A 20595-nucleotide genomic window follows, 5' to 3' on the forward strand; every position below is an offset into this window, starting at 1 on the left:
TGTGCTCTACATGGGGCTGCCCTTGAAGAGTATCTGGAAGCTTCAGCTGGTGCAGAATGCAGCGGTGTGGGCAATTATGTGCGCTCCTAGAAGACCACATATTACATCACTGCTCCACAAGCTGCACTGGCTGCCAGTGTGCTTCCGGGTCCAATTCAAGGTGCTGTTTTTGACCTTTAAAGCCCTCCATGGCATGGGGCTGGGTTATCTGAGGGCTGCCTGTCCCATTGATCAAGCAGGGAAGGCATATTAGGGGTTCCATCGGCCAGGGACTCTCATTTGGTGGGTCCCAGAAGGCAGCCTTCTCTGCTGTGGCTCCCCCACTGTGGAACATTCTCCCCCTTGAAATTAGGCTCGCTCCTTCCCTGCTATCGTTTAGGAAGTCCCTCAAGACCTGGTGATGTTGTCAGGCCTGGGGGTCTTTGGGAACGGGGGACATTCTTAGATGGCTCCACTATGGCGGACATTCTTGCTCTCTCCATGGAGTTGGTATATTTTAACATTTTTTTGATAATATTCTTTTTTAATAATTACTTTTATCATTTTATAATGATTTTTTAAATTTATTCGCTGTTTTTATTTAATCGTTGTATGCCCCTCAGAGTCACCTTGTGTAAGATGGGTGGTCATATAAATGTTAGCAATCAATCAATCAATCAATCAATCAATCAATCAATCAATTTATGCCAATGATCAATAAATATGTATTTTCAACCCCAAAACTGATTGAGGTTGTGCCATGGTTTTGTGACTTATCAGTGCAGAGGGAGGGCTGAAAGACTGGTGGTCTCAAGTCCTGTCACACAGAAGCCCTCTACATCAACACACCCTAGCTCCACCTCCTGCCTTGGTGTGTGGCTTGCTCATTCAAGCCATATGTCAAATCACAGAGTATATCAATCTCAGATCAATCTCACAGGGTATAAAAAGGGTCAAACTTTTTTTTAAACAAAGAGTAAACATTGCTTTCTAATTTTAAGCGAGATCGTTCAAAACATTCAGTGGTGGGGAAATAAAAATGTAGAGCTGCTAAAACCATAACATTTAAAAACTTCCAACAGAAAAAATATATACAGGAAAACATAAAGTTCTAACAGGGTGGTGTTGGTCTGTTCCTAGTTTGGAGGCACCTCTGATACAAAAAGGTTCCAAATTGCACAAAAATGTAAAATGTACTAATTTTCAGAGAACCTACATGCAGAGACAATAAACCGCTGACTAGGAGGCACAGAAACTAAACTTAGCAAAGTCTTAGCAAACATTTCCTATTCTTCTGCAGAAGACCACCCTTGGAACAGATCCTATTAGTATGCTGGTTTGTTATTTGGAAAATCCTTCCTCCTGCAAACGCCAGCTTAAATCTGAGTTATAGGAAAGATGATAAATTCCACTGGTTTCGAGCCTCTCATCTAACAACTTCCACTCAGTTTTAAAAAGAGAGGCTTTTCTAACCAGTAAAAAGGTAATGGTTTTGGGTGATCTGCTTCTTGTGTTATGTGCCAAAGTCCATGTGCTTGGGACAGAGAATATGTTGATTCAAATTCCTGTTCTAAAATTCTTATGTGAACTTATAATAATTGAAATTGTTATTTGAGTTTTTAAAAATATTTGGGAATAGTTATTACAGTGTTTTCTTCATTTTATTTCAGATATAAATAGATGGCTAAAAAGCCCATTCAGTTTATGAGGAAAGGTAAATGTAAAATGAGTATTACTCCAAGACTGATACGTCTATTTAGAGGTATTCCTATGCTAATAACTTTGTTTAAAGCAGACTGATATTTTTTATGGAAAGACAAATCCCTAGATTTTCTTTAGCTAAATTAGGGCTATAATACAAAGATGGGGATTTAAACTGCCTAACTTTCAGCTTTACTATTGGACATATATTGTGACTTCAGTTCCTCCAGGGAATACAAATAATCAAATAATTTAAAAAAAAACACTATGGGCACAGTCAGAAAGTTATTATATGGCCCCTCTGACATCATGGCAGGGTCTGGCTCCATTTCTAATCATAGTTCTATTTTACTTCCTGCATTAAAAGCTGCAAGAAGCATTTGGAAGATGTTGGAAAAGAAGCATAATGTTGACCTTTCTTCACATGATAAAAATTACAGATCACTGATTAATTGAATTGCAATTCATGGGCAAGTACAGGCATTAATACTTTAGATCAACTTATTTCAATCAAGTTTTTCAACCATTTTTGTTACAGTAGGAAGAATCTGAATTGCCTAAAATTGCAAAATGTCAATACAGTGTCATTCAGTGAAAACCTCTCTTGGTTTCACAACTTGGTCCAGATGCATTATTAGCAGCACCTGAAACTAGAGAAGTATTACCAAATAATGTAAAATATATTTCAATTCTAACATTACAGTATAGAGTATCACTAAAGTGATAATACTTTTCTGCGAGAACTCTGGAATAAAGGCTTGGAATGCTCCATACTAACAAATCAATGACTACAAATCTTAAAGAATATCGGGTATTTCTTGTTGACTAAATATTCTTTTTCACTTTTACTGGACATCCCAGGGAATGTTTTAAAAGGGTTGGAGACAGAGAAAGAGAAAGAGAAAGAGAGAGAGAGAGAGAGAGAGAGAGAGAGAGAGAGAGAGAGAGAAAGAGAAAGAGAGAGACAGAAAGAGAGAGACAGAGAGGTAGATAGATAAGAGGTCCCTTATAGAGCTATATTGACAAGAAACTGCAACACTAGATACTGAAAAGTCACTTACACGCTTCTATGGATTTTAAAACAATTTCTACCATATTTTGGGGAGCTGCTGTTTTAGATAAAGAGTTCCCTCCTCTGGAATGCCCTCCCACCAGATACAAGAACCACACTCTCATGTTTAATATTCAAGAAGTTTTTAAAAACTTGCCTTCTTCAATATTCAGTATGGAATGAAACTTTGTTTTTTAATGATAAATGATGCCCTGGTTTTATGATTATATTACAATTGCTAGCTACGTTTATTGATAGCTTTGATTTCTATATTGCTATATATTTATGTGCTGTTGCTTATAAGCTGCATAGAGTCAGATGAATGAAGAAGCATGAAAAGTCTTTGTAATAACTGAATAAGTCCCATTATCTTACAACGGTAAAATGGGCAAAGGAGCACTTGTTCATAAGATAATCAGTTTTCCCATGATTGCCCCATTTTGGTTAATATCTGTAAGTCTGTTAGTGTGATGTTGCAAAGATCAGTATGGTTTAAAGATGTGCATGTACTTTTGAATTATATACCTGAAATTTATCACTACATGGAGAATTATGGGTTTATCAAGCATGGGGGCAGCAAAAAGATTACTTTTCAATATTTACAGTATTGGATCAACTTATTTGTGTTTGCTTTCTCTTTTATGAATTGGTTTTCTATCAATGCATTAAAAGACTGATCAATATTATTTCATGTGATCAAGGCTTAGGGGTGTGCTTAAAAATTAAGTGGAATTATTTCCTAAATGTAATGTATATTTTTGTGATTTCCTCTTTTTGGAGGGGGGGGGTCTTTATTCCTTTCTTTCTTGTTTTCTCCAACTCTCTTTTTGTTATATTAAAGCAATTAAAAAATAGAGTACATGTTTATTTTCTTTGATACCTACAGCATGCTCAGCCTTCACTCTACGATGCTTGTAACATAAATCCCAGGCAATGTTCACTCATCCTAACACCACACAAACATTTCATCTGGGCTCTGCCCTTAACTATTTTGGTCCTAGAGATGATTTACCAGTCTTCAAAAAATGATGCCCTCCGTTTATTTACAAGTCCCATTATTCCATCAGCATGGCTACTAAAGGATGGTTCCATACACTGGAGAACAGCAGGTTGGTAGGAAAGACAGATCTGAGAGAAAAGTAATTCTTTACTTCCCTAAGGATGTGCTCTAGACTTTTTCTCCAAACAAAAATGTTTATATGCTACTGATATGCAAAACCTCTCCAGATGTTGTGCAGGATTAAAATGGACCCACTGCAATATAAAACGTAACAACCTACCAAATAATAAAAGATTAAAACACATACAGTTATGAGTAGTGGAGCAGTACCGTAATGTGATGTGAAATGCCAAGTCGATGTGTGCAAATTAAAATAAGAGTGCCACAATGGTGTCAGGGGGTGGAGGTCAAAGAAGGCATTATGGCAATTGCAATGGATGATCAAGGCCCCATTGCTTTGTACATGCCCATTCAAAGGGGTGGGGCTGCACCACACAGTTGCAACCATTATCTTGCCTTTTCTGACTGTTCCCCTTACAGATGCTGCTGGATTGGCACTTGATTTAATTCTAGGGCAGTGTTTCTCAACCTTGGCAGCCTTAAGATGCTTGGACTTCAACTTCCAGAAGTCCCCAGCCAGCATGGGGAAGATTGGTAAAGCTGCCACAGTTGAGAAACACTGCTCTAAAGGGAAATATTCTGGAGAGAGGCCCACCACAGAAAAGGCCCTCTTCTTGATCAAGGTCAAATGAACATCCATAGAACCTGACACCATCAGGAGGCATCTGCTGTTATTTGCAGTAGCTGAGCAGATCTCCATGGGAAAAGGCAAGCCATCTGTCTCCTTTGCTTAGAGCCTTCCAGGTTAATATTAAAACCCTAAATCCTACCCAGTAACAAAACAGCAGCCATTGCCGAATTCTGCAGTGATGTTGTATACATGCACAGCCCCCATAAATACATCACCTTTGGGTTGTAGGCAGAGAGACACAAATCACTGTTACGTTTTTCTACTACCAAGAAGCAAAGCAACTACCCCACTCTCTTTCACATTTGTCAAGAGGCATCTCCCTTGAAAAAACAGTATACCCAACTTTAAACCCAACCACAGTGAACACGGTATGAAGCCTTTTCCAGTATTATTCAGCTTATCCACAATGTGTCACCAAAGGCAGATGAAAGAAATCTGAGATACCGATACAGAAGTAAGGATATATTGAGCCACTGTTGGTTAAGTTGAAAGAGCAGGCACCACTCAACGTTGTCATTCATTTAATTGTACACCAAATTACATCTAGAAGTTGAGAATCTAATATACTCTAAATCTCTCACTTAAGGTCGGACAGACCTTTTAATCTTTCCACTAAAATACAAAAAATGACAGACATTTGCAGGTGTTTGGTTGTTTTTAATCAAAGCAGACATATATCCAGCTCAACATTACCTTGTCTGGCTTCTTACCATGAGAATATTGGAAGTCTTTGAGACACAAATGCTTAGGGTCTTTCACGTGCTCTAGCCATCGTATTCCTGATATCCACTATAGTGGATGATACCCCCATTTCCATTGCCTAAAAAATCTCCAAGATCCAGAAAATCCAGACACACGTGGTATAACTTCCTATATTTCCATATAGTGAAAATATGGTAAGCCTTGTAATCCAGAAGTCTACTGCTGCGAAAGCCAACAATATCTTCATCTCAGAAAATTCTGCGTGACTGGAATAAAATAAATTAACAGCAATAGCAAAATAGACCTGGAACCCAGCTAATTTAACAATATACAAGGGCTTAACCCCTCTATGTCCTAAATGTCATTTCTAAATATTCCTTGCTGTTCAAAATCAGCCAACCAACGAAATTTTAATATGAAAAGTAAAAGCAAGTACTTCAGTTAACATTCTTATCTTAACACAAATGCAGAAAGACATGGGAAACAAGGCAGCCCGAGGTATATAAAGGCCCCATTGTAGCAACCCACTGAATTGGAAATGACTCATAAGCCTAATGAAACAAAACTTTTGGCAGGAAAACAGAATGAAAGGAATGAGACAATAAAAAGGCAGGAACAAAGGGAGCAGAGTTGTTTCAGCTTAACAAAATAAGCTCACTTTGTTGTTGGGAAAAGCCAAAGCCGGATTAGGATAAACCAGTGACTAAGCAGAAGTCTTCTCGTCTAATTACACCACTCGTCATCATATAAAATATAAATTGCAAGTCTCCAGAAACTCAGTTCTGAGTTACTTTCACTAGAGTTTTGGAAAAGTAAGCAGTGCCTATAAAAAAGTTGGGGATACAGCAATCCATTGTATTAGAAAGAGATCCATACTTCACCCACATGCACACGGTCATATTCCATAAGGGGAAATTTGTAAAAGTCTACGTACCCTTGGGGATTCCCAAATTCTCTGCAAAAGGACCTCTACACACACAAATACACACTATAGAAGTGAAAACTCATGCCCCCTGTTTGTGAAGGGAGAATTGCTTAAGAGCCCTGAACCCAGATGCTATAATCCAGCAAAACTGGAGTTTCTTGTGCTTAACTGAGCTATGGACTGAATCCCTAAGAAAACTCCAGACAGCCAGCAGGTGCATCTTTTTTTAGATTCACATCCAGCAATGAGTGTGCCCATGCACGTGTATTTCAATGGCCCTCCTTTTAATAGGATGCAATTGATGTTATATTAAATACATTTCTCTACGATCGTGTGAAAAAAAAATAGCCAGTCAATGAGGGGAGACATTTCTGTCAGGCTGTATAATGTTTAACTACTCTGCCTATAAAAACTGCAGGTGGCAAAAATCATCTTAGAATTTCTCTTTCGCAGGGGAGGGAAAGTCTCTTCTCGAGTCAGGTTACTACAACACAACGCGTGCATCATCTGAAGACTAAATTTCCCTGGGATTAATATTTTTATTCATATGCACATCTAAAATCAATCATATACATGTCTACACAGAAGAAAGCCACATTAATATCAGTGGGATTTACTCCCAAGCGTGTGCATAGTACTGCAGGCTAAATCCTCTGAAAATCAGGAATTTATAGACTAAGATTGCAGCACCTGGATAGCAGCCACCATTTATATTAGAGAGCTGCATGGAAATTGGAGATGAAAAAGAACCTATTAGCTTGGGGTGTACTTGGTTTTAGGGTATCAATAAAAAAAAAGATACGATTTTCAAGAAAAGGGGCCTTTGAAGATTGAAGAAGAAAGAGAAAAATCAAAGCGGCACCAAACCATCTTTATTGCCTGGATGATCTCAGCCTGGTTGACTGTTTTTCAGACTCAGCACGAAACCACCAGATGGCAAAACAAAACTGATTCCTCAAGGGTGCATGTGAGAAACACAGAAACATGCATGCAGCAAAACTGTTATTAACTTCAAAACTAGATGGAGGAGTTTGGCAGATTTGACAATAACTAAGGAAGAAACATTCAAACCCTGACACAATCCTTTAATAAAGGGCTCAGCAGGCTGTAAACATCACCCTGTCGGAATCGGAGATTATCACTGAAAAAAAAAATAAAATGAATGGTTCGAAAAACAACTATCAATCCGACACAATAACTTATTAAGAAGTTCCCTCACCACAAAAGGGAAGGTGGATTCAAAATAAGGCTTTCAGAGACTATGTCAAAACATGGGAGCTTCTTCCACAAAATCCCACAGAGCAAAATCCCACAGAGATGGATGACTGATGCACAAGTGCCGACTGGAACATCTCCGGCAGGACTGATGTCAGGTCTGTGGAACAGGTACAATGCCTACCTGACGAAACTCAGTTAGTCAATATTCCTAGAATGATGTGGAATGACGATCTTCCCTTCCTTTTATGCAGGCCCACTGAAATCAAAGATGGACCAACACAATCCATCTAAAATGATACCACCTTACCATTCCAATAACATGGAGCAAAATATTTCAGCAATCTCTCACACAGGCCCCAGTGCACTTAGTGTGAGCCATGCCAAGGCCATGTTGGAACGTAAAATAAAATTTCTCTTCAGAAGTCTATTGTGCTGGCAAAGTTAGAAAGAGGAGTAGAACCAGCAGCCAGGTGGATGGACTCAGTTACAGGAACGATGGGTGCATTGTCGGAAGACCTGAAGGGCCAGGTCGGAAACAGATCATGTAGAGCAGTGTTTTTCAACCTCGGCAACTTTAAGATGTGTGGACTTCAACTCCCAGAATTCCTCCTACCCATGGCTGGCTGGGGAATTCTGGGAGTTGACGTCTACACATCTTAAAGTTACCAAGTTTGAAAAACATTGATCTAGATAAAAGCTATCTATGTGGTCACCAATTTGATGGCACATAGTCACAATCAAAATAGGATTGTTCTTCTGTCAGATTGGCACAGAGGATCTTTGGCAGAGCAGGCCTGAAATCCGTCACCTTGGACACACATGGTGGAGCCACTCCAACCCAAATGGACAAAAGCTGGAGCTACGCCCAAGGATTGGCCTCTTATTTGTTAGAACGGTTCAAAGGGGACATGGCGTCAAGAGACCGTTATATTGTTTTATCAGCAGCTACTGCAAGACTAAAAATAAAGGGGGAAAAAGGTCGCAGCACAACCTATGCAGCCTTATCAGCTGAGCCTGAGGTTTGTTAGATAACATTGCCAGAAAAGAAGAAATACTAGATTTCTCTGAGGAACAGCTTCTCCAATGGAGCTAGTGAAACAATAGGACACTAGGAGATACGTATGCATGCCTGTCTGTCCGACATATGGTATAATACGTCTTCACTTGAAAGAAACACTCCAAAAAGGAAATTCAATTCTAAGTATATGATACAAAAACCAAGCATACCACAAGAGTAATTTGCAGCCACAAGCCTTGCAAGTGATAGATCTGGCCACCACCTTCACACTGATAAAAGCCAGGAAGTTCAACATGTGGAGACCTCTGGTATTTGCAGAGGACCACATGGTACCCAGAGTTGTGTGCAAGGTAGTAGGTGAGGGTGAGACTGAGGGATAGGCAAGCAAAGCACTAGGCTCATGCAGGGTGTACACATATACATACACATATGCGTATGCACAAACACATACCCACCTTACCCCTAAGAACACTGCCATAAGAATCTTGAATTAGTGGAAATGATCACATTGGTATGCTTACTGTGGACGCATTGTAAGGCTTAACTGGATACAAATGTGACACAAAGATACACACAGAGAGATACACAAATGTAATTCTGGGAGACAGCAAGCTGAAGGGGGGTCCACCAGATTCCAAAAAGTCATGGCAAAAAAGGGGACCCCGTCAGACCTTACCTTGCCAAACTGCTCAAAGTACTGCTTTACGTCTTCCACTACTGTATTAGCTGATAATCCACCTACGAATATTTTCTTTGTTCTTGTGACCATCTGTAAAAAGTTAGAAAAGAGGGGAAAAGAGCATTACTCCAGATTATTCAAAAACAAGGTCTGCCACAGATATATTTTTCCAATGCTATGCTTAATCCCGTTAACAACAATCTCTCCCTCTGCGGAAAAGGAACATACAGGACATTCAATTCAACTCATCTCAAAGATATGCTGCTATTTGGTTAACAGTCTTTGATGGTAACATTTAGGCATTGGTGCCTGCTGGCTATTTTCTTTTAATACATGTTTTCATTCTGAAGCAGCTTCCTTACATGCCTCCCACCTCCACCCACCTCACACAAAACCAAAAATCAGCTACAGTTAAACATTGTCTTGCAGCTTGACCACCACAACTTCAAACTAAGTCTCCCACGCTGGCTTCCTTCAGGAACTTCCTTCCTTCCTTGTTGTCCCAGCCCTCCACCTACATGCTCAGGATGGTACATGTAAAGTAGTATTTCAAGACTTTGGATACCTTGAGCTGAGTTAAATAAAATGCATTTTAATGCACTTAGATCCTCTTAGATCCAATCCTGTGGCTTAAGAAGCCCATTTTAAGGAGAACTGGGTTATAAATTCATCAGCTCCCAGCCAAACTAGTTGGATAAGGTCAGGTTGGAAAGACCCCATGCATGCATATCCAATCATCTCCTTAACTCGAAGGTGGAGGAAGAGCTTCAGAAATTGTCCCATTCATACCAGATATGCAACTCTAAACGCAGGAAACATATGGGAATGTACCACTTGTATCTCCACAGATGGATTGAGACAATTCTTTGTTACACTTTCTGTCTCCAACAGAAGCTCATGACTTAATTAAACCACACACTTCAGGCAATCTTATGCCATGTGGGTACCCCCTCATCATCTTATGCTAATGAAGTGCATTTGAATCTGGCTTGCAAGTTTCTTGGTTAAGCAAGGATCTGTACCCCAGTCAATACCAGCTATTCCACCTTTGGCAAAGGCCTGGTCAACACCACACAGAATGGGGAGAAAACGTTGCTCTAGAAATGCATACCACCAATCTCCCATAACTTTTGCTCTCCAGATGAATTCCACCACAACTTCAGATAGCCTCGAGGCCTACGGGAGTTGTAGTTGAATGCAACTAGTTTATGTGCCAGATTGGGCCTAAGTTATAGTATGAGCTTTCAGACTGCAAAGAGAAGAATCAAATGTTCTTCCAGGAAGGTCAAAGTGGGAAGAAAGCTACCACAACAAGGAAAAGGCTGCCAACCCTTCCCCTGCTAGTTTTCTGCTCAGAGGATTGTTTTCGTTGTTGCAGTTGTTAACCTGAGGGACCGATTAAAATGATACTTCCACCAGCACTGCCACCAATTGTCCTGCACATTTTGACTAGGCCCAAAAGGAAAAGGATAAGGAAGTAAGGGTCACATCCTCATTCTCATTTCATGTTCTCATGATCGTCTAATGTGCTCAGAATACGGAAAGTATTGGGTAAATTTGAGCCAGCAGAATAGCCCTGGGGTACAGCCTCCAAGTGAGAGGCAGATACATATTTTTTGCAGGTCTCAGAAGCCTAGAAAGAATATAAAGAAGACAGTTTCATATTGTGAAAGGGTTTGCAAGTGACTAATAATATTTATAAAATGGAGATGGTGCATTAACCTGAGGCAAAAAAAAAACTTTGTGGAGCTCTTTCAGTGAAAACCCAGCCAATGGCTCTTGGTCTTTTTGGATGATGAAGTTCATGACACCACAGGCAATAAAAACAGATGAAAAATGGAGGTTAAAAAAAAGATTCTGAAGAATGGTTAAAAGGGGGGGGCGGTACTTTAAGAAGCAGTTGAGAGGGACCTACGGGGAACACCCTGCCCTCAAGGACTAATCCTGAGATTAGGATGGCCCTGACCTTGCTGGCCTTTCCAAAGGCCTTGAAGACCAGGTTATATGCCCAGGCCTGGGGCCCCAAGTGTGTGAAGGGCCCCATTTCCTGGCTCTATTGACACCAATGTATTATAATATCTCTTGGCTGGTATTTGTATTTAATTTCTTTTCTGTATTGTGTTTTACCTGTTTTAATTGTTTTTAAGGATTGTTTGTCACCCAGAGTCACTGGTTTGAGATGGGCGGCTGTGCAAATTGAATGAATGAATAAATAAATATAAATAAATAAATAAATAAAGCAGCAGTTGTAGGGGATTTCCCTGTTTCAGGGCAGGGGTTGTGCTGCTCTCCCAGGCTCTGGAACTCCATTTCTGTCAGCCTTGCAAGGTAGTCCAGACACCAATCATGAGTACTAACACCACCTTTATTGTAAGGCTGCATGAACAGAATCTTGCAAGTCCGAAAGAACCTCTCTTCCCCCCTCGCTTTTACAGGCCAAGAAACCAGGGAGGGTCCCTTCTGAGATGTTTCCTACGCCCCCATTCCTTCTCTGGGCTCAGCTGCCTCTTATCTGAACGTTGTCTAGCCTGCGGCTCTTCCTCCTGTCTCCCAAGGTCATTCCCACACACCACCACATCTCCCCAGCCTGAGGAAGTCCACGTGTGCTCTACCACAGCTTCCACCACCCTGGCCATAGTGTCCAGGGCTATGGATGGTGTAGTCTGACAGGTGTGGAAGGATCTGAGGGATACTACTTTAGACATTTTTGAAAATATTGCTCTGCGCAGAGGCAGACGTAAAACCTATTACAGCATGGAGATCTCTCTCTCTCACACACACACACACACACACCCTTTTGGTTTTCAAAAGGTTTCTGAGAGGAGGGAAGGGCAGAACACTAGGGCTGAGGAGAAAGAACAATGGCCCAAATCACTCAAGGTTTGTAGTAAAACCTTAAAAGGTGTTGAAAGCAACCTAGAGTGCCTTTTGGTCACAGCGGCAAATGTGTTGTGACTTGCGCTGCATGAAGGAGTGCTCCTTTACTCTCTGAGGATCAATTAAAAAGTAATTTTAGTGAGAGTGTCTCATGTGTGGCTTAGGCAGTTCAGAGTGGGAGGTATGAGGTGTGCAGGATGAGAAGCTGACAAAGAGAACATTATTTTTTGACTGGAAACAGCATCGCTAGAAGGTTTTAGCTTGAACTCACACTACCCAGCCAAAGAACTTTCAGTCTTTAACTTGTGTAGGGCCACCAAATGCAGTACAGGATAGGAAGTGCCCTTCATGCCCTTGGAAACCTCGGATGGTACGCTACAACTCGAAGAATCATAGAATCATAGGATTGGACCTTGGGGGTCTTCTAGTCCAACCCCCTGTGCAAGGCAGGAATCCTCACACCGTCTTACACCAATGGTTGTCCAATCTTTTCTTGAAAACCTCCAGCGATGGAGCATCCACAACTCCGGGAGGCAAGCTGTCCCACTGCTTAATAGTTCTCACAACTATTCTCAGTTCTCTATTCTTAACAGTTCGCACAATAGTTCTCACAACTGATTTTGGCCAAGCCTTGGGAGTCTTTCCCACCCTTTGGTTAGTGTACGCAAGGCACGCTAGTACTTTATTCGCTTATGAATGCAGGTAGCATTTTAGAGACACCGCAGCTCAACATGTTTAATCTGCAAAAAGTCTTCACTCATACTAAGTCTTCAGTTTCTGAATGCTTCAGCTGCAGGTAAGTGAAAGCTGAAAGTGATGTGCAAGAAGAAGGGCCGAGCAACTGAACAAGTAGAGTCAGTTCAACGAATAAGAGAACTTGGCAAACTCTGATTTCAGAGGTAAAATCGGATAACTAGTTTAAACCGAGTCCCCCTGGAAATTCAACAGATCAAAATTCATACAGAGTTGAAAATAACAAAAGAACACACTCCTAGAAGAACCCCAGGCCAAAATGAACTCCTTGGCTCCACCCGGTTGCTAAAATTAGTTCTGCATAGTAGATAACCTCTATTATTATACAGTTTTAAGCCTTCAAGAAAAAAATTAATTCTTAATGCAATCCGCTCCATCCTGGTCTCCTGCAAAATACTGGACTTTAATCCCATGATCCCCAACCAGCATAACTGAAAAAGATCTGAATTAAGCCATGTCTTTGACTCACAAGCATGTAGAGGTTTGCACAGAAGCTAAGCAGTTGTTAATTCTTATTTATTTATTTTTAAGAAGTCCCTGCAGTTGCACACTCTCAGTGTAACTATGAGGTGAGATGAATTTTATTTAATTTTTAGTTGGGGAGATGAGGTGTTAGACAGCTGGGGAAGGACAACTTATGTGTGTTGTGGTAGGTGTATGGGTTGGAAGGTTAGGAGACATGAGGGAAGAAGAGTGGGATGTGAACCAGGATGAATGAGCCAGCTGGAAGAACAAGCTGAAAGATCTGGAGAAGAAGAACCTAGTGGACAAGCCAATCTAATGACAAAGAATGGTAGCCAGTGAATGTCAAGCAGCAGAGGCAGCAGACGAGAAGCAGTGGGGGAGAAGGAGAATTCCAGCATCACCCTGGCTGCAATTAGCACCCAAGGTGTGGTGGCTGCTGTTGGAGAGCTTCTCAGGAAATGGTGGTGGTTGAGAGGGCAGCCTCAGTAGTTGTGTGGGCCATCATGTGAATCTGACCCAGAGAATGAAACAACTAATCTGACGACTGCCATTAACTCTCAGTAGGGTTAGTGATGAGTACTAACATTTCTGGTTTTTTTAATAGTAACCTGCATTTCTTTTGAATGTACATATTGTCTCTACTGTCAACCGCCCTAAGTCCAAGGAAGTGAGTATCTTCTAAAATGTTGGAGAAATGAATCAATCCTAGGATTTCATTCTGTTCTTCTTGAAACTACTGTCATATTCAGCACCCATGTGTTTGACTTTTACCATAATATTAGGAATGTAACCTGACTAAGATTGCAACATCACTCCCTTGATCAGTTCTCTGGCAGACATGTCTCTTGAGACTTTTTGGAATACATGCACCCATACCAGCACTTTGAAGCACTCTATGGTTGGTACACTCTGGAATTCAATGCCAAATTCCAGAAGATGCTGAGAAAGCAACCAGAAATGCCTTTGGGTAGCTACAGAATTGTCCCCTCCCACATAAATGGCTAGTGGCTCACTTCAATTGGAAAATCTATAAAGGATTCCTATATAGACAGGGAGTTGCCTGAACAATAATCTTTCCTGGATTAGCCTTCCAGATCTAAACATTGCCTCCTGACACCATTTCAGCCATGGCTCAGGTCTGGTATCAAAGTTCAAAACGTATCTTTCCCCTATCAAATGTGGAGTGTGTACACAGGCAATTTTTCAACACAATCAGTTTTAATCAACGGTGCATTAAGACTCCAGAAATTTACAATTCCCCCAAAATAGACATATGCTAACCCACCTGCTTCATTTGCACTGGACTCAGGGAGAGGCAGAAAAGGAGGAATTATGACTTTTTACATCTTGTAGGATTTATTTCCTCCCCCTTAAGAGGCAAAGTGCAATTGGGCACCACGTATGTACATTTGAAAGAGGAAAGTATCTCATAATTAATTGACAAACAAATTGTGAATTGTTCATGTGAGACTATTCCCAAAAAGGTAACATAAGAAATTTTAAGGCAGCCAAGATTCCAAACTACAGTAGTTCTGAACTGGAACAGGCTAGATCTGCAACCCATCAATTAAAAATTCTTTCAGTAAACTAAAATACAAACAAACAAAATCCATGCTTGATTAAACCAGGCAATGATTTAGAAATATATTAATGTTTAATACAAGTATCCATTAAGGACTGCAGATAACAGTACCATCTCAGCAGAGGCCTTCTGCCTTCACACTCATACAAGAGTGATTGTCTTTTCCAAAATGGTCAGAATTATGCCATAAAAATGGATATGCATCACATGAAAAAGGTGTGTCGTCCTCCAGGCAGGTATTCCAATGCAAAGTTTTATAGATTTCGCACAGTAAAAACAAGATGATTAAACTAATAAAGGTGCAATCCTATTTCCAGTTGAAGGGTGGATCAAAAGATGAAGAACACACAAGCTGTTCTAACTGCAGAAAATAAGACCCATCACACACCATTGGAAACAAATTCTCATTATCTATGCATAAGACTCTGCTACTATAAAGGTTTTGCCTATGAGGTTCCCCTATAACGGAAACTTGTCAGAACTGATTTGGATCTACCAGCTCCAAAACCCTTGTTCTTTGCCCCCCAGGTACAAGGAATGAAGGTAGAAACCAACAGTTCCCAGACCAGATGGCACTGGTCAACACTGAGAAGACGCTCCCAATCTCAGGGTTGTGAAGAATACTGTACACCAAGTTTCCATTGATTAAAAAAGTTGAATGAAAAGGCCCAGAATTTGAACCCTGCAAAGCAGACATATATATACAGGCCTTGAATTCCCTCTCTCTATGGCTTCATTCTTGTGAGTTGCATACATATGAGGTTTCTGAATGTAGGGTTATAAGTACCTACAGATTCTAGGTTTAGTGTCTGGCATGAAGCTTGACACTAGAGCTCGTGCACAGCCATAAATAAACAACACATACACACACACACATACACTCCTCTACATATGGAGACCTATGTTCATATCCACAAGGGTCCCATTTCTATGTCAGCATTGTCAACCCTTTTCCACTGCAATCCAAGCTGCTTTCACCTCAACCACCTTCCGAAATTGCATGATTCACAATGTATTAGTTTTTCCACGATACAATGACTGCGCTCTCATGACATGCTAACCTTTAACTGAACCATGGTTTATTCAGCCAACCCAATTGCTTAGATTCACAAAACACAAAACTTAATCAAACTGAACATTCACACATCACATGGAATCACAAACTAGCCAAGCAACGTTGTGTGAACCCAGAAACATAAAAACGCCATATATTTTTCAACAGCAGGTATGGTAAAGAGCTAGTTATTAAAGAAGCTGAACTCCATATTCTTTCTCGACACATACTCAGATCCCTTTATCTATATTCTACTGTAGAGCAGAGGGGAAGGAATCCAAAACAACACTAAGGAAAACTGAAATGTATTTATCAGAAAGCTGCTGACATAACCAAGATGACACAGAAGAAAATGGTTTATTAGAAGGAAGTTGTAAGTTCCTGGCAGATACAGGGGAAACCCAGACACTAAACAATGTTTGAAAGGAGAGGAAATTGCAACACTGCCCCCAACCTGGATGAGGGTGCTGCTGTAGCCAACATCTGACTTTGGTCCTCTGAATCAAAATGCATCTGCCTTTCCTGTTGAAGATTATCTATCCAGAGGACTCCTGCCTAACCCACATTGGTAGGCAGGAAGAAAAGCAACACAGAAAACCACATATGGCTAAAACTGGTCAATGCCTGTCCTACACATTGGGTACAAGCCAAGATAAATCCAAACCTTTTTGTGGTTGCATGGGTGATTTGAAAGTATGTATATATGTATATACAGGTAGTCCTCATTTGGCGACAACTGGAACTGGCACTTGGTCATTAAGTGAAGCAGTCGCTAAGTGAAACATCACAATTTTATGACTTCAGCTTTCCTTTGCTTTATAGACCTGCGAAGGTCGTAAATGTGAGGACTGGTTGCAAAGTTACTTCTTCATCACTGTTGTGACTGCAAATCATTGCTAAACGGGTCAGTCACTAAACGAGGACTTCCTGTATTCATTCATTCAGTTCCCACTGCAGATCAACAGGACTCTTGGTGATCATACATCTTCAGTTCTGGGGCCTTGACATGCATGAAGACTTGGGTCAATTTCCCGTAGAAAGTTGCTCAGAGCTAGTGGTCACAGAGCATGTACAAAAAGAAGGATCAGAGTCAGCCTTTACCCTGTTGAGAAAAGCTCCTGGACAGCTGAAACCCCACAGCCCTGAAAGCCTCATGCCCCCGAATCTTCTTTCTCTCAAACACCACTACTTTTCTTCTTATTCTAGGAAGAAATAACTGATTTAGGGAATGCTGGCAGGTACCTCTTTGCAGCCAGAGAAGTATCGTATGCCTAGATGCAGGCACATTAAAAGCAAAAAGAAAAAAAAGAAGAAGGAAAAAACCCAACTTTTAAGATCTGCACTGCACTTGGACTACAATCAGTAGCCTTACCCACAAAGAACCCCAGACTGAGTATGGAACAAATTAAACACCATCCAATTTCAAATGCTATTAAAAGTTGGCTGCGATGCTGACTCCCTCCCCTGCCCCACCAAACTCCCTTCCTAACCATCTTTCAGTGACTTAATTCGCTCCTTTTTAAATAAAATCACCTTAAAACCGAGCAGCATTAAAATTCAATTATTCCTCTCCTGGCTGCAATCCATGGCTCTACAACTGAAGTCTAAGCATATATTTTGCTGTAGAAAATTGTCATTTACAAATAAGAGCTGGCTGAAGCAGGCTCGTAACTAAACCATTTGCAGACCAGTCAGGGACCTTTTCCATACCAAGCTTTGATATAATACGGGGCCAAACATCTGATGTTCTACCAAAGTGTGGGTGCGCGTGCGCGCACACACACACACACACACACACTACATACCCAGGCACACACGGCAATCAAGGGGAAATGGAGGAGGCAATTAATTCTAAAAAGACCCCCTTTTTTAATGATCAATTTGATATGCAGCATCTCAAGGGGAAAAAAATAGTGGTGGGGAAGAAGAGCCATTCTTTTATGAAGGAAGGTAAAAGAGTAAAAAAGGGGGGGGAAAGATCCCTTTGCTTCAGTAGCTTTGGTCAAAGAAGTATTGGTAATGACAACGAAATGCACAGCAACAGCCTATTAATGTTTGGACAGGCATTCAAAGGCAGGAAATTGTTTTGAAAGCAGCTCTTTGATTCAAAATAAGGCACAGAATTAAGTCCCGCCATGGCATTCCATGCTTTCTTGAAAAGACAGCTGAATTGTGTTGCTATACCTGTTCCCTTCCATGAAAGAATACAAATTATTTGTTGCCTCAGCTGTCCTTTCCATCATGACAAGCTGACGCAGATGTCACTGCCTTCCTTCAGCCTCCAATACTCATCTGTGACCTTACTTCCAAGCAAGGCGACAAGTTGCAACCATCCGCACATCACTCCTTTGGATTTTAGAAGAGATGAAAACAGTGAGGGAGTCCAACTTAGGGCAGGGGGAAGGAAGAGATAGTAATGGGGATAGCAATTATTTTAATTTTATAAACAAGGCAATGAGTGCAACTTTGATTTCAGCCTTTCAACAGAGTGGTCAACCTGAGGCCCCAAAGGTGGCCCTCAACCTAATTTCCTATGAGTTTTGGCAAGCAGATGCAGACCTCTGGTAAGAGATACATGGCCTTCCCTTCAACCAGAGAGAGGCTGAAAGAACAATTAACTGGGTCAAAGAAGATTAAAGTATTATACAAGAGTTAACCAACCCAAAAATCAACTCAAAGGGGGACCATTTGGTTGTGAAACAAAACACTTGGTCAATTACGCCAACAGGGTTGAGAAGGTTAATAGAGCTTCTGAAACAGGAATGTACTAGGAAGACTGTGCAAACTAGGCGTTCTCCAGGTCTTGTTTTCTCTTTACTCACCACAGCTATCAGGAGGGTAGAAAAGACAGAAGAAGAGGTGGGGATAAGCTGCTGTAGGCACCATCCATGAATTCCCCACATTTTATTCATTCACCAAAAGGGGGGAAAAAAGGACACTAAGCTTTATTAGCTTCCTCCTTCTGTTGCCACTACATGACTGTCCAGGTCATCTGGGATTGTTTGCCTCTGGAGCAGTGCCTCGTCCATTCTGTTGTCTAGAGTCAACACAAAGCATTTGAAAACACTGGGTGCGGGAAAGTCTTTCAGAAAATACTGAGAATTGATGAACCTGGGATCTCCCTTATGCCAAACAGCAGTTCTATCCCTAGGCTGCCACCCCATCCACTTTTTCTCATTCACCTGCCAGCTTCTAGTGTGTAATCTGGACCCTATTAACTGGCAGTTGGATCTGGTTAACAGACAGTATTCCAAATTCCAGCTTGCCCCTAGCAACACAGTCTGTGCAGCACAACAGAATCAATTGCTTGGGAGTTCAACTAAAGACAGAATCCTGCCCATGTTACATGCACAAAGCATAAATCAAACGGGGTAGATTACAATCCACCTGCCCCACAGCAGAAATCTTATTAAGAAAGACAATGAAAACTCATTAAGATTTATTTAGATACTTATCTCACTACTTAGCCTGAGCCAGACTACACCACTTCAAATTGAACTTCCACACTACTGAATGTCTGTCTCTCTGTGCCAAGCATTATATACAGAGGAAAGTAGAATGTCAAGGGAAAATCCTTTTTCCTGAAATGCTAGTTTTTGTTATACAGAGTACCTGTCAATAATTGCCAATATAGACATTGTAAGGCGCCAGACAGTACATCTCCCCCAACAGTCAGTTCCTAAACTGACCTAGCCAAACAAAAATAATACAAGCGTCTAGAGCAGGGTTTCTCAGCCAGGGTTCCGTGGCACCCTCGGGTTTTGCAAGAGGTCACTAGGGGTTCCCTGAGAGATCATGATTTATTTAAAAAATTATTTCAAATTAGGGCACCTTCACATTAAAGAGGTATGTTTCATTCTTTATTTTTAGTTTAAGAACACTGTTAGCGCATATATACAGGCCTACCCATGAAACGAATGTGATAATCTTGTAACTTCTGGCCTATCTTTGAGCCTGAATGTGCAGGGGTTCCCCGAGGCCTGAAAAATATTTCAGGGGTTCCTCCAGAGTGAAAAGGTTGAGAAAGGCTGATCTAGAGATCAGTGTTTGCTGGAAGGGAGGGTTCTGAATATTAGAACAACAGAGACGTCCTCTCATCTTCTTCAGTTCACGGGGTTGAGGCAGTTACAATTACTCCAAGCTTTGCTTGGATCCAACTTCAGGCAGAATTTGACAAAACAGGAATCTCACAGACGTTCTGAGCTTGAAGATTAAAAACCAGAAAAAAACTTGCTGGGTGTTATCTCCATTAACTGTGACTTTCACTTGGTCTTCTCTAGCCTAGAACTTCACCGTGTCTGGAGGACTAAAACGGTATAAAGAGCTTTTAATCTACATCACACATGGCCAAAATTAATTTCAACTTCAGAGGAAACTAATTAGACCTAAAGATGAAAATGTACATCATACTTCTCTTCACGCAAATCAAAATTACATGAAGAAAGAGAAGGGCACAGATGAGTGGGAAGTATCCTGTCTATCTAATCTCCAGGGTCATCATTCTCTGGCGCTTGCGTCTTCTAAAATTTATAAACGATGGGTGGGAGAGAAATGGTTTTGGAGCAAGACAGCAGAAATCACTATATATTCAGCGAGTTACATTTCCTACTCCACTGTGTTCTGCGTTGAGAATACGTTGCATCTGATTAAAATGTAACTTGCCTAATGGGAAAAGTGAACTTGTAACTGAATTACGCTTGTTCTCAAGCAGAATGCAAAAGACAAGTAGCCGGAGAGTTAGCACGCCTAGAATGCTTCCACATTGGTGGCAAGTCTCAAAAGGCTATTTACTTATTTATTTTATTAGATTTATCCCCACCCATCTCCTCCCATCGGGGAA

The 20595-nt window shown here is 40.9% G+C and overlaps 1 protein-coding gene across 10 annotated transcripts in view; it reads right to left on the minus strand.

The window, feature by feature from the left end:
• Window positions 1–20595, minus strand: part of MSI2 (musashi RNA binding protein 2) — a 527555-nt gene that overhangs the window by 361835 nt on the left and 145125 nt on the right. For all 10 annotated transcript variants that reach the window (XM_063296967.1, XM_063296952.1, XM_063296934.1 and 7 more), the window contains exon 6: window positions 9022–9114. In XM_063296967.1, coding sequence (XP_063153037.1) covers window positions 9022–9114 — 93 coding nt within the window. The remainder of the gene's footprint in view (window positions 1–9021; window positions 9115–20595) is intronic.

Source organism: Candoia aspera, chromosome 1 (assembly GCF_035149785.1).
Source record: "Candoia aspera isolate rCanAsp1 chromosome 1, rCanAsp1.hap2, whole genome shotgun sequence".
In the NCBI taxonomy this organism is placed as follows: domain Eukaryota; kingdom Metazoa; phylum Chordata; class Lepidosauria; order Squamata; family Boidae; genus Candoia; species Candoia aspera.